Source organism: Acipenser ruthenus, chromosome 1 (genome assembly GCF_902713425.1).
Source record: "Acipenser ruthenus chromosome 1, fAciRut3.2 maternal haplotype, whole genome shotgun sequence".
NCBI lineage: Eukaryota > Metazoa > Chordata > Actinopteri > Acipenseriformes > Acipenseridae > Acipenser > Acipenser ruthenus.
The window spans coordinates 15,873,637-15,891,583 of NC_081189.1; the positions used below are offsets into that span (position 1 = coordinate 15,873,637).

A 17,947-nucleotide genomic window follows, 5' to 3' on the forward strand; every position below is an offset into this window, starting at 1 on the left:
ATTATTCATCATCAAGAAGAACATGTCAAAGTGAAGGATGGTGTTAGATAAAGTTGCCAGCTGAAAGTGGTTTGTTAGTGAATGCAGTGGTGGTGACTGCAACAGATTTGCAAACTCATTTAAGCTCCCCTCACAAGGATTCTTAAATATTACCTTTTTAGGTATTTCTTGTGAAATATTATTACTGTACGGTAAAAAAAAAATGTAAACAAATGTTCTTTTGTTAATTAGTTTTTTGCTTCCCCATTAGTAAAACAGAGCCTAAATAAATGTGACGATACCCCCTGCTGCTGCAGGTAGTCAGGCTAAACTATGGAAGAATTTAACACACATTAAACATAATAGTGGGACACTGTAGACCTAAAATAAACTGGTGGTGGTTGTGCCACTTCCAACTTGGGCCATTCAGTTTTTTCCCTTGACGGCATTAATGTTAACGCATTACAGAAATTAAAAGTGGTTTCAGTAACACTACAGTAGGTCAGTTTACACCCAGTGCCCACATACAGCAGACTAGTGTACCATTATACAACAAAATGGGGCAATAGTAAAGAATATGTTCCTCTTTTTCTTCCATCCTCAATTTAACCTGCTATTTTCAATCTGCAAAATTATCGAATATCATAGGAGCGCTCAGTGGCACGTGCGTTGTCATTAATTAAGACAGATAAGAGACAAACTGAAACTTGACTGCAGCAGTCACTGCTTACATCCACAAATAAACAGGGCCCTGCCTTGACTTGTTCACTGTTTTTCAACATTTAACATTTGAGGGCTTGAAATGGTTAATGAATCATATGTGTGTGCGTGTGTGTGCCATTGATTCCAATTATCAGACCGATAGTTGTAATCCTACTGGGTTTGTACTTGTGAATACTGTCACAACCAAATGGCAATTTGCAAAAATGCAAAATAAGATCACCCACACCCACCTAACATCCAGTAGTAATACCATGTTCCCATGTATCTAAACTCCATGATAGATAAATAGACAGATAGATAGAAAAAATAACCAACAGCTCTATATCCAGAGAGTACCAGGAAATTTGAATAAGTAACTTACCAATTACTTTCCTTCTCTTCTTCATTATATATATATATATATTGGCCCATCACGGTTGATTAATGCATTGTATTTTAAGGTGAGTAATACTTTGAAGTTGGAAACATTGACTAGATAGCAGTATTTAAAAAGGTAGATACTAAATCTTCAATGAAAGAAAAAGTGGCTTCACAAAAACCTTTTAAATAATGTAAACTAGGGCAGTATGCATGGTATATTTCCCCCCACGCTCACCTTTACCTCGCATGCACATCTTATCACACTTCCGGTACATCCATTTCCTATTTACCTTTTAGTTATATTGTTTTCATACCGCGTTTCTTTAAACCAGGATAAATCAACTGAAAAGAAGGGGCATATTCAACACAAAAAAACAGGAAAATCCAGCCCTGTCTTCCCTTTGTGGTAATTCCGATTAAATCAATAATAAACAACCAGCCAAAACACATCCTGAAAATGTATATTCCTTTTAAAGTTTGTTTTTGCAGTTGTTTTTCTGAAGTGTCACAAGTCGTTTATGAAATAACCTACACAGATACCACAAGAGACAGAAGGCCTATGTCAGTTCTTTAAACAGTGGCAAATCTAAATCCCTGCTAGCAGAACTGTTTACACTACTTCTACTGTCTTCAGTAACAGGGTCAATAAATTCTGCCCTCCATTTATAGACAGGCATAAAGGGTGGCAGTGTTTAGAGCCAATCTTTACATTTTTAAAACACAGACCCCCCCCCCCGAATTATTATTTTAAATAACAACTCCCACTCTCACATGCATATTTTTATTTTTGTTATTTTTTTATTTTTTATTTCAGTTTAATCTGTGCACAACAATGTCACATTATTATTGAATTAAGAGAAAACATAAGAAATACAATCTGTTGCTGTACCCAAATCCTTTCATGTTTTCTTGTCACTGGATGTGAATGCAGCTGATGATGTTTATAGGTGGTTCTTGTCCAGTGCCGTGCCATAGGTTGCATAAGATTAAAACCCAGGATTTTTTTTTTTGCACACCAGCATTCCAGGACCTCAACCTAAAAACCCACACGATCGAGGGAACATCAGGACATGTGGCAACCCTGCATGCAACCTAAAAAAAGAGAGCTAACAGATGCTATTCGCTATATGGGGCATACTGGTCATTGTAAAGTACTTCAGCACACATGACTGCTGAACTAATGCAAGGGTGTAAAGCTGGTTTAATATTCTGATTCAAAAATAATGTATATGCTGTCTTAAATGATTTGTCTTTGTATATTTCTAACAACGTTACATGCGGTTCAACAACACTGTAGTGTTTCTTAACCCCCCTCTCACTAGGCAGCTTTTCTTTCTTTCTTTTAGATAACACTCTCTTCACACAAGACAGAGTTTTGCAGCTCAGACTTCCAGAGAGTCTGCCTTCAGAGGGAGTTATCCTGTTGTTGTTCATTGCAGGTCAGACCTTTGCAGAGAAAGAAAGCTGTTTGGTTTGGTTTACGCCCCAGGAACGTTTTAAGCATATCCATGCCATCCACTGATCCTCCTCTCTTCAGGATAACATTCCTGTATTCCATGCCAACCTGCTGAAACAAATAAAGAATACCACTAGTCCTGACTGTACCCTTTGTAAACCAGCGATATTTATGTTAAAACAGAGCCTATGCAACCCCTAATCAGTGCACTGCTATCAAGGTGTTTTGTTCCTCTTTCTTCCCGGGTTGGGGTGGGGAGGGGTTGGAGTCATTGAATTAAACTGGATCTGGCATCAGATTGTAGGAAATTAATTCTGTTTATCCCCTATAGCAGTTGTTCTCAAACTTTTTTGTTCACGGATCACCTTAATTTTTTTTTTGACCTCAGCAGACTACACAATAAACAGTATAGCTGACTGAAAAATAAGCACATTAAAAAAATCACTATAATACTAAGAATGAATATATTATCAATACACAACATATTTAACTCGCAATAAATACACATTCTTGTGAGAGGTATTTTAAAGTTTTTAAAAATGAGTGACATTCCTTTCGTCACATTTGATCTTTTCGGAGGCATGACAGAAGACAAGTGGCTAGAATTATTGGCATTTTTGCATGCTTTGTTTTTACCTTAGGATTCATTATTCCCTCTTTCTTAAAGCGGCTGAAGAAAATATCCATAGAAAAGACTTCACTCCACAGGTATCCATAATACTGGCCATCATAGCCGCCTGCTAGGTGACTGAAGCTTGCAGTCATGTTTGTACCTGGAAACAAGAGTCAAGTCCCTGGGTTGAACAATAGTCCTAAAATATTATAAATGCAGTTTCAGATTATTTAGTATAATTCCTGCATATCTAATCCTCTCTCCGGTCACTTTAGAATAACACTCCTTGACTGAAAAACTACATTTTAGAGAGAAACAAACATCCATTAACTTTAGTTATATATTATTTGTACCAAAAAAAAAAGTGAAAATTAATAAGATAGTGTAATCATTGCCTTCTGTAAACCGTCGTACAGTGCTGCGTGTCCCACTGTTTTATATATTATTATTTAGAATCCCCCCATTGGTGATATAGTAGAGGCTGACACACAGATAATCTGAATCCAATGTGAAGAAGCTACTACCTGGTGTTGCAGGAATCCCCAGAATTTCGTCACAGTATTTTGCATATTCTTGTGCTGTATCCGCGCATGACTTGGTATGTACAGACTGGTCAACCTTGCTCAAAACAATCTGACGAAGATTCAAAAGGCCTGGTGAAAAAAAAAAAAAAAAAAACACACATTTAAAGCCCTTGATGTTGTTAAAAGAAAAATTGCGAGTTTTATTAGGTGCAACATTCTCAGTGACCCAGTTCTGCTCAACAAGTGAAAATAACTTCTTAGTAACTGTGTCAGGGTGAAAGCCCTTAATGTAAATGGTGTGTGTGTGGGAATGTAAGGTTGGCAGGGATGGGGTTAAATCTGTCCCTGCCTGCAATCACAGGTGTGGACATTCCACAATTAGGTAATTGAGTGCTAACTGGGGAGTGGCCACATGGATAAAAGGAAGGAGAAAAGCTCCTTCTGGTGAAGGGAGTAGGTGAGTGTTTTGATGTGTGTTTGTGTACGTCTAGTGAAGGCTAATGCCCAGCCTATAGTACATATTGTTTTGTTTAACCTGTTATTTTGGCCCTTGTGCCTGTTTATTTGTTCCTGTGCTTTGTTTGTTTTTTGTTTACTGAACGTGTGTAACAGCACTTGAAACTGCCGCGTCTAGCCTCCGAGTCTCATTCCTGATGCTATCCTTTCACAGTAACCAATTCATGAAACCAATAAAACACAGAGTTAATGTCTTTATATTTGGTAGACACCGGTATTCTTTTGTGGATGCACTAAGAAAATAAAAAGAGGACTAGCAAATGCATCCTAGTCTAAACAGGGTTTTTGCCTATATGTAGATGGTCCTGTTACTGTACAGTCTTCATAGTCTATATTTATATAAGGCCCCTTTAACACAATCTTCTTTTTCTAAAACATTGTAAGTTTATTCACTTGACGAGGACTGTTTAAGTCATATACAGTAGCTCATATTTCAATTATAAGTTAATTCAGTGTGATGTATTTGCAAATAGATGCATTTGCTGATGTGTTTATCGATTCCATTATTCTCTCTATTACTTGCATGAACATGCCAGGCTTTATATTTATGTAATTTTCACCCAAGTAAAATGTGTATACAAATAAACAAACATCATTATAAAGATACACACACTAAAGCATAACATATTCCTCAACCTTAATATTCTCAGTTCAAGATGTATTGATGTAATTCAAGATGATGTCACTGTCTCTGTTTTATATATATTAAATATACATATTTATATAAAAAAAAATGCTCAAAAGAGTCAACTTCCCTATATATACAGTAGTAATACAAGGCCACATTGGAACTCAGACAGAAACATTTATATATACCCTACCATATTTTAATATTAATTAGGTTATTTGCATTTGGATTTCTCTGGCTAAAAGAAAACTACATGGAAACACACACTACCTGAAAGGTACTACCAAAATTGAGCGAGTTTCCAAGGAAACTGCCCTGCTGACAACCACAGATGCTACATTCAGTCCAGTTAATAGGACTTACCAGTGTTGGCTACTCTGGAAGCAATCAGGTTTTCGAGCAAGTCATCTGGAATGGGGCTCCCATCTTTGTAATGCCTCGACATTCTTCTGAGGGGCTCCTTCTCCCACACCCAATTTTCTAGCATCTGGGAAGGCACTTCCACAAAATCTGTTTCCACACGGGTTCCACTAAACTTAGCAAAATCTGTCTGAACAGAATAAAGATTTATCACAGCCTTGGATTTTGTTCTCTCCTCATTTCTGATTGGCATACACCAGCAATGAAAAAAAAAGATAGCATCTCCCCAACTCCAACCATGCTCATAGTACCTGTCTGATTAGGTCTTGACAGTTTTTGCAAGAAATAAATAATAATAAAAAAAACCTTTCACTACCTCTATGAACATGCATCCTTTCCACTGCTGTTATCATGCTCCAGGTAATTGAATTCCCCCATGATCAATGTTTAAAGACTTTTCTTATCTGCAAAAAGCATTGCCTGGCTTACCTTTTCATGCTGTCTAGGATCCAGTGACCATCATATCATACAATCTAAAATCCAGATTAGGGATGTAGAAAGGACAGTAACACTACTGGTGCTGACTTTCAGCCGGGCTTAGCCGGTTACATTGGGAATAAACACTTTAAAACAGACAAAGCCAGACCAGACAATACAGAGGGGAAATAAAGTGAAGGGAGCTAAATTTTGCCCAAGAGTTTTCTGAAACAATAACATTTTGAAGTCGAATCTGAAATGTTTTAAGGTTGTTTGAAGTTGAAATAGCGATGGCAGCGGCTTTACTAGAACATCAAAGCTGCCTCACAGGGATGCTTCACACATCTATAAAACACTTATTTTAAGCACAGGATTTCAGATGAAGAGCAACAGTAGTAACATTAGACTCAAACCAATCACTCCTGTAGCTTATTCATCAAAACCGCCTTCTCACGGGGAAAAGAAGCAATCAAAACAATAACTTTGGTTATTAGAGAAAGATTCAAAACACACTCAAAATAACATAAATATGACTAAACTGATCGTTCCAGCACACCCCCCTTTTAATGCACCAGGAGCCATAGTTAATAGACCATGCTAGTGGAATAGTATTATGGGGCAAATGGGTGCCATGACCACAACTGCATAATAACCAGTTACCCTCTATAAAGGGCTGGCTTCAAATTAATTTATTGCATCAGACAGCATCTCAATAATTTCTAAAGCCAAGCTTGCATGTACATAGAACCTTGTGTTTAAATTGTGCAGAATGTATTTAAAAACATGACATGAACTGTGACCTTTAGGTTTCCCAAGATACAATACAGACATCGTGGCAGGACGCATAGCATTCCAAAAATTCAAGGAATCCATAACATTCGAGGAACTGACAGCAACAGCTGAGGGACAGGTGCTTTGGCAGCTATGTGAAGTCCAGTTCCTTGTCAGACCCATGAGCTCTACAACCATACGCTGCTCAAATTCCACCTCAGGCATTACCTTCAGATGCTGCAGGATATTGTAACATTCTGGGTATTCATTCCATTGCTTTTTGTAAGAGGAATGTAAACCATAGTAAAAATGCAGAAACATACCTTTGAACAGATCTCATGCATCACATGGCCAAACTCATGGAAGTACGTCTCTACCTCATCGTGCTGGAGTAAGGAAGGCCGGTCAGCTGTTGGCTTGGTAAAGTTTGCCACCATAGCTGCAACTGACAACATGCGGCCTCCTTCAGGCATGAGGCAGCCTGGCTGTAGACCAAAGCAAGCAGCATGCCCGTACTTTCCTTCTCTGAAAGAAACAGACAGTTTATATATTTATATGTGCAATATATAAATATATCAATTTTGATTATTAATATTTTTCTATATCCCACTTCATCTATTTACTGTATTCCTTCCAATTTATGATGCACTTTTTTAAACAATTGTTTCTTCAGAAAAATGGCCTGCATTTAAATTTGAGTATAATGATGCATGCATAAAAAATCACCAACAAAAGACGTGACTTCCTGAGTACACGTACAGCAATGTGACTGGCTTCCGAGAAAAGACAAAGAAAGACGTCACTGCCCGAGTACACAAACAGCAACTTGACTTACTGCGAGAAAAAACTAACAAAAACATGTACTGCCCGATCTCGAATCATCCATGACATACATTCTTATATTCAAAGGAAAACGGTATATTGCAAAACCAGTGTATAACGCAAATGACTAAGAAGCCTTGGATTACATCCCTTGCATTGTGTTCACACCTGTTGTATAGTGAGCATTTCTTCTATACTATAACCTGAATATACTGCACACATGCAATCTGTAAAATGGTACATTATATTATATAGTAATGGACAAAATATAGTCAGTGGGTGAGGGTGGACAAGCACAATGAAGCTCAAACGGTTTAAGTCTTGTATTAGCAGCTAATTCAAAACTATTTTAGACTTATTGATATTTCACCTACCAGAAATCTCTCAGTCCACCCGAGATCCACTTATTGGCTACCACTGCTTTAAACAAAATGTTGATTGCAGGTATCAGAAAACGTGATGAGACAGCGCAAAGCTTTTTTGTTTATTATCTGTTCTAATGTTTTAATGCCATTTAACCTTATCCTTGTCTCCTCAAGTGGCAGTAATCGTGGAAAGCAACAGGCTGGCAATTACAACCTTTAACCTGAGAGGGGCCGTAAATCCTGCTTCTTTTGAACGACTGTCGCATGTCATCACACACTGTTAGCATGTGTCACAGTTTCATCGCACACTCTCATAGGGCTGTTAGCATGTGTCACAGTTTCATCGCACACTCTCATAGGGCTGTTAGCATGTGTCACAGTTTCATCGCACACTCTCATAGGGCTGTTCGCATGTGTCACAGTTTGACAAATGGGCCTATCCAGTGTGAACTCTGACCAGGTTGACCAGGAGTTTATGAATTCTATTCGGTCTGTTACAGGTCTGTTTGATCCATTAAGCCTAATCAAAGTGCCTGTGTATTGTTTGGCAATGCAAAACCATAAAGGTGACTGGTGTTAAATGTAGAAAGACTGTGTCAGGGAATAAAACATTGATTTTGTCAGGTTAGAGAAATAAACTAAGATACATTTGTCTAAGATGCCATATTTATATATTATATTATATGTCATGCTGTGTTATGCTACTGTTATACTACGATTGTGAGTAAAACTTCACACCCATAAAAAACATTTAAACATACATACCTTGGATGAAGGTCCAGGTAGAACTGCCCTATCTCCTCCCCTGTCACTGTGTCCTTCACGGAGTAGAGACTCACGCCCTCGTGCCACACATGAGGATTAGCTACCTGCTGGAAACTGAGTCCCAGGAGGTCCTGGTAAATGCTGAGCAATCCTTCTGTTACCACCTCTAGTGGGAAATGCTCAACCAGCTTATCTTTATCCACCGAATACTTCAGCTCCTCTACTTTGTTCATGTAGTAAGCCATATCCCAGCCGTTGATTTTCCCATCAAACTCAAATCCTCTTTCTGCACATTCTTTCATCTTCAGCTCCAAAATATAGCTTCTCTCCTGCTCACCCAGAAGCCGAAGCTTCTCATAAAGCTCATCTACAAAATGTAAATATAAGGTTTGTTATATACTTTTGTTATGTAACACAAAAAGGAACACCTTTTTGTTACTGTAATCTATACTTTTATATTAAGAATATGTCTATCTCGTCATCTTATTACCAACCCTAACCGCTAACTTAGGTATGTTTTAAGAGGAATCTTAACAAAACACCAAAAAGCATTATAAGTCATAACATCTAAAACATAAGCGCTGTAGTGTGATTCTCCCACAGCCCTGTTCACTTTTATACTAAACCTGTTTACTACTTTTATTCTGTAGTGTACCATTCTGTGCACTGTACTTTATTAGAAACCAGGCATGGTTGGCCTTCCAGTTTGTTTACATTCTGTAACAAACAAGCCATTTCAGATGTATGTTTACATGTTTCTTCCTTCCCAGAAGTCTTCTTTTCATCCCCTCACCCTGCAATTTAAATAGCCTTGCTCCTGCTGCTACCTGCATCAGCACGGGGTTATCAATGTCTTCAAGCTATGCTGCAGTTCAGGAAGGCAAAACAAAAATGTAAATAAACTTGAGCTTTGACCCTTCAACTCTGTTGGACTTGCCGGCTCTGTAGTATAATACAGAACTTCTGTAGAGTATAGAGGTCAAAGATCACAGCATCACATAACTTTCTGCTCTATCCATAAGGCTTATATGAGTGCCCCAAATAAATCACTCACCTTTTAGAGGAATATCGTTGTTTTTAGCTGACTTGGGTTCTTTGTTGAAAAATCTTTTCAGAGGCTTCCTGCCACTTCCTGTTATAACTTTCAATGTACTATTGATCAGCTGCATCAAACACTGACTGAGTGGATGAACATAAGCAATGCTGTATGCACACAAGTTTGATGTCAATCTTATCTGCACAGTTATCCAAGAAGGCCCTTACAGGCTCATGACTAACCTGCTAATACAGAATCAGGAATACCGGTAGTGATCTAGTCCTGTACAGAAGTAATGTTTTGTTCTGTTAAAACAGCATGTTATATTCTTTAGTAAACAAACAAATGAAGTAGCCTACCTAGAAAGGTTGTCACATTCTTGGTATTCTTTGCTATGTTCATTTCAAGGACATAATCAGCATGTGTGCTGAAACCCAGCAGCTTCGCAACCTTTGCCCGGAGTGGGATCAACTGTTCAAGAATTTTCGTGTTCTCCTGCAATCACAAAACAAAGGCAGTGCCTCTAATTATACTCTGAAAATGGCCCACATTAAACCTGTTACGCTGTGACCCTATTACTAAGTTAAAGAAACAATTAGTTTTAAAGCCAACATCATTCGGGCAGGTGATCCGAACCTAACCATGAGGCCAAACTAGAGCAACTCTGAACTGTGGTGTTCTTTACATATTCATCATGCTACACTGAATTGTGTATTATAGTTGTGATGGGGCTTTAGTATACTTTTTAAATTGGAATACAGATTGTTGTCACATATGTTGGGTTTGCCAATACGTTATCAATAATCTTTGCCTCCTTATATACAGTACAGTAGAACAATACTGAGCCCATGAAACAATCATTTTTTAAACACAGCATATATTGGTATCTGTAACACCAGCCGTACTTCTTTACACCTAGACTGGAAAGCAGCTTCCATTTTCCTTCTGGTTTCTGGAACGTAACATCTCTTCATCAGTGGGTAGTAGTGGGGATACTGAAGGGTCACCCTGTATTTGTCATCCTCTGTCTTCTCTAAACCGCCAACAAAGCTCTCTGCAAGGCCCCCTCAAAATGAAAGTGAGATCACAGAAAGAAATAAATAAGGGTTTAGCCAAAATCCCACTTTCAGGCTTCTTTGTTGCTCTAACCAACCTCAACGGTCATATTTTTTAATGATATGGTCAGATGGATATTCCCAGTTCCAGTTTCCATTCAATACCCAATCCAAAGCTGTCTGGTATTTAAGAACATATTCTTACCGAGTTCTTGTTTGGTGAATATCAGAGAAGTGTTTTCCTCATTGAGGTTTTTGTTGAAGTCGATGGAAAGCTCACATATTTGTTTCTTGAGGGACTTGATCTCCTTAATAAACCAAATACAAAAATGTGTTCAACATCCATACAGCCTGGCAGTAAAGAGATTTGTTAAAATTAATTTCATTCATTCAAGGAAGGTATATTCAAAATTAAATATTCTTCTTACTCTGGTTTAGTATTCTAAATATCCTTGTAAAATATGTTTAGTTTGTATTATATAATATTTGTCATTCCAATAAACTGTACTGTAAACTTGAATTTGAATAAACAGTATGGCTAGCAGTACACTTTATTCATACTAATATTATGCATATCATTATCACACTAAATAAATATTTTTACATTACCCTCATATAAAACAATGAGTCCATTTTCATGATACATGCCTTATTTTGCTTGTCGTGATCCCATTCTTGCATATCGATGTGTTTGCGGTCAGCAGGGGCTGCATCTTATCATTGGCCATAACTGACTCTAATAGCATGCCTTAGTAATGTACTGACTGTACAAAGGGATTTCTCCTGACTGTGAAAGTTTACAAGCTGCAAATCACTTCTCTCCTCCCTACCTGTTGTATTTCTTTAGACAGGTGCAATCCGTTTCTTTTTCCAAGTTGAACAAGCCTCTCCATGAATCGCTTAGCTTCTGGTCTGAGGTCACCTAGGTTACATTTTTCCTGAAATTACACAACATTTACCTTTACCTTAAAAGCACCAGACATATAACTACTTTTGGGCACCTAGAATTAAAAAGGCAGTGAGAATGTCAGAAAGAGCTTGTTACTGCAACAGGCATATCTGACGTCTATTCTATTTTCTGCAAGTCTGTTTCAGGTAAGGCAGCAGACTTCAAAGACTGAACAGGCATTTCAGTGTGTCCTCTGCTCACCGCGCACCACCGACCCCTGTAGTCTGGCCGGGCGCCTGTGGGCTTGCCTGTAAGCTGCCCAGAGCTGCGTTGTCCTCCGACGCTGTAACTCTGAGGTGGCTGTATGGTGGGTCTGCAGTGTGAAAAGAAGCGGTCAGCTGACGGCACACTCTTCAGAGGACAGCATGTGTTCGTCTTCGCCGCTCCCGAGTCTGTGCAGGGGTGGTAGCGGTGAGCTGAGCCTAAAAATAATTGGCTATTCTAAATTGGGAGAAAATTATTAAAAAAAACAATTGGCGACTACTAAATATATAAAAAAATATATATATATATATAATGTACATATATTTATATATACAGTGCCTTGCAAAAGTATTCAGACTCCTGACCAATTCTCTCATATTACTGAATTACAAATGGTACATTGAAATTTCGTTCTGTTTGATATTTTATTTTAAAACACTGAAACTCAAAATCAATTATTGTAAGGTGACATTGGTTTTATGTTGGGAAATATTTTTAAGAAAAATAAAAAACTGAAATATCTTGCTTGCATAAATATTCAACCCCTGTGCTGTGGAAGCTCCCAGTTTACACTGATGAAAGAAATTGCCCTAACGAGGACACAATTTCCTTACCATTGGCCTCCACCTGTGAACCATTAAAGCTGCTGTCACATTTTCTGCATAAAAACTCCACTGTTGAAGGATCATTGGTCAGGCTGTGAATCTGAAGGAAAATGAAGACCAAAGAGCATTCTACAGAAGTTAGAGATAAAGTAATACAAATGCATAGATTAGGGAAAGGGTACAAAATAATATCCAAGTGTTTGGATATCCCAGTGAGCACAGTTGGATCAATAATCAGGAAGTGGAAGCTGCATCACACCACCCAGGCACTGCCAAGAAAAGGCCGTCCCTCAAAACTCAGCGCTCAAACAAGAAGGAGACTTGTGAGAGAAGCCACAGAGAGGCCAACAATCACTTTGAAGGAGCTACAGAGTTCAGTGGCTGGGAGTGGAATAATGGTGCACCAGTCAACCATATCAAGAGCTCTGCATAACACTGGCCTGTATGGGAGGGTGGCAAGAAAGAAGCCGTTACTCAAAAAGTACCATCTGAAAGCACGTCTGGAGTTTGCCAGAAAGCATGAGAGTGACCCAGCTGCGATGTGGGAAAAGGTTTTGTGGTCAGATGAGACCAAGATAGAGCTTTTTGGCCAAAACTCAAAGCGCTATGTGTGGCGCAAACCTAACACTGCCCATGCCTCAAGACACACCATCCCTACAGTGAAGTATGGTGGTGGCAGCATCATGCTGTGGGGATGCTTCTCATCAGCAGGGACTGGGCATCTTGTTAAAATTGAAGGAAGAATTGATGGAGCAAAATACAGGGAAATACTGCAAGAGAACCTGCTTCAGTCCGCTAAAAAACTGAAGCTTGGGAGGAAATTCACCTTTCAGCAGGACAATGATCCCAAGCACAAGGCCAAAGCAACATTGGAGTAGCTCAAGAACAAAAAGGTGAATGTCCTACAGTGACCCAGTCAAAGTCCTGATCTCAATCCCATTGAGAATCTGTGGCACTATTTGAAAATTGCGGTCCACAAGCGTCGTCCAACCAACCTGAACAACCTGGAGCAAATCTGCCAAGAAGAATGGGCCAAAATCACTCCAACACTGTGTGCAACGCTGGTACATACTTACCCCAAAAGACTTAAAGCTGTTATTGCAGCGAAAGGTATAAATATTAATGTGTGGGGGTTGAATACTTATGCAAGCAAGATATTTCAGTTTTAGAACCAATGTCACCTTACAATAATTGATTTTGAGTTTCAGTGTTTTAAAATAAAATATCAAACAGAACGGAATTTCAATGTACCATTTGTAATTCAGTAATATGAGAGAATTGGTCAGGGGTCTGAATACTTTTGCAAGGCACTGTATATATATATATATATATATATATATATATTAAAAACTTTCATCCATAACAATCATTAAAAAATTGTGCATTTTAAGGTTAAACATACCTGAAATTACAAAACCATTTTGGCAAGTCATTTTTACCAGTTTCTAATAGAACAAAAGCACCTTAAGCAAAACAATAAGGAAACCAGGGATAATGTTCCCAATGCTAATTAGAGGTAAGAAGACTGATTTTTAAGCCGTCGTTATCACAGCGCTTTACACACCAACACGACCCTGAAAGAAAAACACCACACTAGTCATGGCGTTAAACTGGTTTGATTCTAGCTAGAAGGAAGTGCTGGAGGGATGAGAAAGCTGTCCTAGATCAGCTATGTGACAAGCAGTGAACAGGCAGGATTCCTTCTCAAGTGTCCTGCCAAGACACCGCAGCTCCAGCAGGCACAGCACAGGCTGTGCAGACACTATGCTGCTCGCACTGCCTGTGCCCTCTCTCCTTTTGACCTTTCTCAACTAAGTGTGTCTTCACGGTCGTAAGAGGTCTCAGCAGACATAACTGGACTGAGATTAAAAAAAACTGCCTATTTATATGAGCTGTTCTACGGCAGATCTAAATACAGCACAACTCCTCTATTAAAATGGTGCCAAAATATAGCCAGTCCTACTGTAATAGATCTTTGGATGGTCATCACATAGAAAAAGAGACAAATGACAGGGTTCTTAATGATAAGGTGGTCTTTCTTCTGTGGACCTTTTCACAACAACCAGGTTATGAATTAATGCACATTTTTGTGCTGCACTGCAAAGGCATTGTCTATCCAGTTTGTAAAAACAGGAGATAATTTGTCAATCTTTGCATCTGAACGTAGAATAATTTGAACAAAAACTCATGACCACAGATTACAATACACAGGTATTCTATACAGCACTGAGGCTTTACACTATTATTATTATTATTTATTTATTAGCAGACGCCCTTCAAGCTTACTGCCTTGCACATTTTTTGCACTGAATGGATACCTATCAGAAAGTTATATGAGGCTGTGTGGTCCAGTGGTTAAAGAAAAGGGCTTGTAACCTGGAGATCCCCAGTTCAAATCCCACCTCAGCCACTGACTCATTGTGTGACCCGGAGCAAGTCACTTAACCTCCTTGTGCTCCGTCTTTCGGGTGAGACGTAGTTGTAAGTGACTCTGCAGCTGATGCAGAGTTCACACACCCTAGTCTCTGTAAGTCGCCTTGGATAAAGGCGTCTGCTAAATAAACAAATAATAAAAAATAATAATAATAGTTTTTTTTTTGTTTTGTTTTTAAATGTAGTTGTTGCCAATTATTTTTATTATTTTCTCCCAATTTGGAATGGCCAATTATTATTTGAAGCTCAGCTCACCTCTACGACCCCTGCGCTGACTCGGGAGGGAGAAGACGAACACACACTGTCCTCCGAAGCGTGTGCCGTCAGCCGACCGCTTTTTTTCACACTGCGGACTCACCATGCAGCCACCCAGGAGCTACAGCGTCGGAGGACAACGCAGCTCTCGGGCTCTGGTGCGCGGTGAGCCAAGGACACCCTGGCCAACCTAACCCTCCCTCCCCCCGGGCGATGCTCTGCCAATTGTGTGACGCCCCCTAGGAGCTCCCGTCCACTGTCGGCTGTGGAATAGCCTGGACTCGAACTCGCGACTCCCAGACTATAGAGCGCATCCTGCACTCCACGTGGAGCACCTTTATTGGATGCGCCACTCGGGATCCCCGTTTTTTTTTTTTTTTTTTTTAATATATATTTTTATTATTATTATTATTATTATTATTATTATTATTATTATTATTATTATTAATCCCCATCGACCCACCTGCAGTGCAACAATCTTCTGAAACACGTCTTCCCTCATACTCATCTCCACATCAAAGTCTGACAGCTTTTTGTCCGCTTCAGCACTCGCCTCACGTACTGCTTTGTATGGGGACACATACTGAGGGAAATCCAAAATATTCCGCTCCACTGGAAGTAAATCAGCAGGTTTTTATATAAAAATGGTAATTAATTTTTTTTGGTTCTCAACTGAATTATATTTGCATACTTTGACAAGCACCAGCTGCTATTGAAGGGAAAAAACAAAACACTGAATGTAATACATACCCCCACCTTGGCAGCAGGTAACCTCTTGTTTACCAATCATGAAACACCCCCTTGTGGCCACAGACCTCATTACAAAAGAAGAGTGCCCTTTTTCACCTCAAATAGTGTTTTTTGTTATACTGCTAACATTTTATGGCAAAAGCTGGGGACATGTTCAACATGAGTTTTAAGGTTACAACCTTCATTAATAAGTAAAAACTAATTTTAAAAATGTACTGGACATCAATTAGCCAGAGTGAACTTACTGTCACAAGAGCCCCAGTCACTAATGATGAGCTACTACAATTCTAGCTGCAATATTCTCTAGCCTTTTTACCCCTGTCTCAAACCTACAAAGATCTTTGTTACAAATCTGCCAGATTTAAAGAAAACATAGGTTAAAATAGAAGACAAACCTGAATATCCTACTTCTGCATCTGCCAAAGGTTTTAAAGTACTCTCATAAGAGGCCTTGTCTGTATCCACTGCTCCGACATTGTCATACGCCTGCTTGATTCTCTGAATGAGTTCTTCCGTCCTGGATTTGATCTCATCGGGTGAGAGACCCCAGTTTAAGCGATTTCTGTTGGCTGTCGTAGATGAATTGTGTTTCACACACATCTCAGCTCCAGATTGCAAAGTCATTTTCAATATCGGTCTGGCACTATGACCTCTGAAAAAGAACACAACAGAAGAATAAAGACTCATTGCGATTCCATGTATATTGCCATAGCTGCTCCAAATGTTGGAATGTGTTTGTTATGTTTCTGAACAGATCTAAACACTCCAACACATGCATTTAATGCCTGTTATTAAGATACATATTAAGTAAAAAGTTGGAAAATATTCTTCTTGTTCATCACTTTCTCTTTTGTAAATGTTTTTTTAGTCATTTGTATGCATGTATATGACAGCTGCTCTCGTATCTGCAACTAGAGTAATTTTACTGTAGCTTTCAACAGACTCTTTGGTCTTACACATTGAAATGGACCATAGACTGATGGATAACAATCCTTTTGTTTTTGTATCCATCACTTCTTTGCAACCAGCAGAGACATGGGGATTAGGAGCTCACATTTATGCAATGTATGTATTACTGCTGGTGTGTGACAAATTGACTAGCTGCATGCTGTACTGTAGTGTTGTGGACTCAAATACAACACAATACTGTACGAGGCAAAACTTGTTAAAAGTAAAGAACCAAAACCAAAACTTGGCTCTTAGGGTTGTTTCAGGCAAACAACCGCAATTTTAAATGTTTAGATTGATCAGGTCAAGAGGTCAAAAGTTATAGAGAGGTCAAAACGTGGTTGATGTGTACCCCTCCCCTTAACATTATCCAACCTTTTACTCAAAAACTGTTTGTGCTACAGATCTGTGGGAGGTGTCACTTTATTGGAATCGCATGGCAAATTCAAAAAAGGTATACAAATACATTTGAAAGAAAACAAAAGGTAGTTACACCTTAACAGAGCTTGTGACCTTTAACCTTGGGATGAACCCCAAAAATCTAAAAAAAATTAACAAATTAACAAAAAGGTCAAGGTCAAGGTCCTGGCTTCGTCTGTGCAAGATTTCAGGAAGGTCATATTTTTGGTTTGCTCTGAAAAAATCAAAACCTAACCTGTCCCATTATTTATTTTATCACACGTGCTACATTAATATTTGCATTCCAGCAAAACCAAAGTAGCGCAATACAGGCTGTTAGTGGTTTTAAACCTATTCCAACAATATCTATACCGCCATATGCAGAATTTATGTAACAAAAATGCCATGGTGTTATTATTATTATTATTATTATTATTATTATTACTGCTTTGGCACGACATCATCTGGTGACATTGAATTCCGTTGTTTTTTACTTCATGTTCAAAAATGCAGAACATGCACACACCACATTACTAAAGAAAAAGCAGACATATTTCAAACTCACTTGATTTGACTTGTATTCATTTAAAGGCATACATTTCAACATCATGACGTTTCAATATAAGAAGCTATCCTATCGTTTGTATAGTCCGTCTATGCTGACTGCTAAAACCACATGTCATGATTCGAGTATAATTATAGCATGCTACCAGAGCGTGTGAAAACACCAAATGTGAAACAGCACTACAAGTAATGAAAAAAGAATACCTGTTAACCGCTCTAAACACAGAAATGCAAACAGAAAACATTGCACGCTGTACAAAAGTTAAAGATTTTGCAAATCCACCCACTTAGCGTTGTCTTTTTTTTGTTATTATTTTTTGGTGCCCAACTTTGAATCTGCTACTCTAGTGTGTGGCAGTAAACTGAGCCAGTCCACTTCCGCTGCGAATG

General features: G+C 38.7%; 1 protein-coding gene across 4 annotated transcripts; it reads right to left on the reverse strand.

The window, feature by feature from the left end:
- Positions 1–1,836: 1,836 nt before the first annotated feature.
- Positions 1,837–17,944, reverse strand: LOC117404003 (neurolysin, mitochondrial-like). 4 transcript variants are annotated; one of them, XM_059009661.1, is made up of 13 exons: positions 17,845–17,944; positions 16,042–16,298; positions 15,360–15,508; positions 11,281–11,388; positions 10,656–10,758; positions 10,301–10,461; positions 9,755–9,890; positions 8,360–8,726; positions 6,731–6,932; positions 5,163–5,349; positions 3,656–3,784; positions 3,155–3,291; positions 1,837–2,629 (listed from the first exon to the last, which is right to left on the reverse strand). In XM_059009661.1, exons 2-13 carry the CDS (start codon positions 16,268–16,270, stop codon positions 2,468–2,470), a joined length of 2,070 nt encoding a protein of 689 aa, XP_058865644.1. In that variant the 5' UTR covers positions 16,271–16,298; positions 17,845–17,944; the 3' UTR covers positions 1,837–2,467. The 4 variants fall into 4 exon arrangements, with proteins under 4 accessions (XP_058865644.1, XP_058865587.1, XP_034760692.2 ...); XM_059009604.1 differs by having other exon boundaries at positions 10,301–10,449; positions 17,762–17,944; XM_034904801.2 differs by having other exon boundaries at positions 1,837–2,626; positions 17,762–17,944.
- Between the last annotated feature and the right edge of the window lie 3 nt (positions 17,945–17,947).

What these genes read in the sequence shown, in the direction of transcription:
- LOC117404003 (XM_059009476.1), bottom strand. Translation starts at nt 17,802, where the DNA reads ATGTTTTCTGTTTGCATTTCTGTGTTTAGAGCGGTTAACAG. An exon ending in TGCAGAAGTAGGATATTCAG is followed by an intron (nt 15,509 to 16,041) that starts GTTTGTCTTCTA and finishes ATTTACTTCCAG; the next exon opens with TGGAGCGGAATATTTTGGAT. An exon ending in ATTCACCAAACAAGAACTCG is followed by an intron (nt 10,462 to 10,655) that starts GTAAGAATATGT and finishes TTTCATTTTGAG; the next exon opens with GGGGCCTTGCAGAGAGCTTT.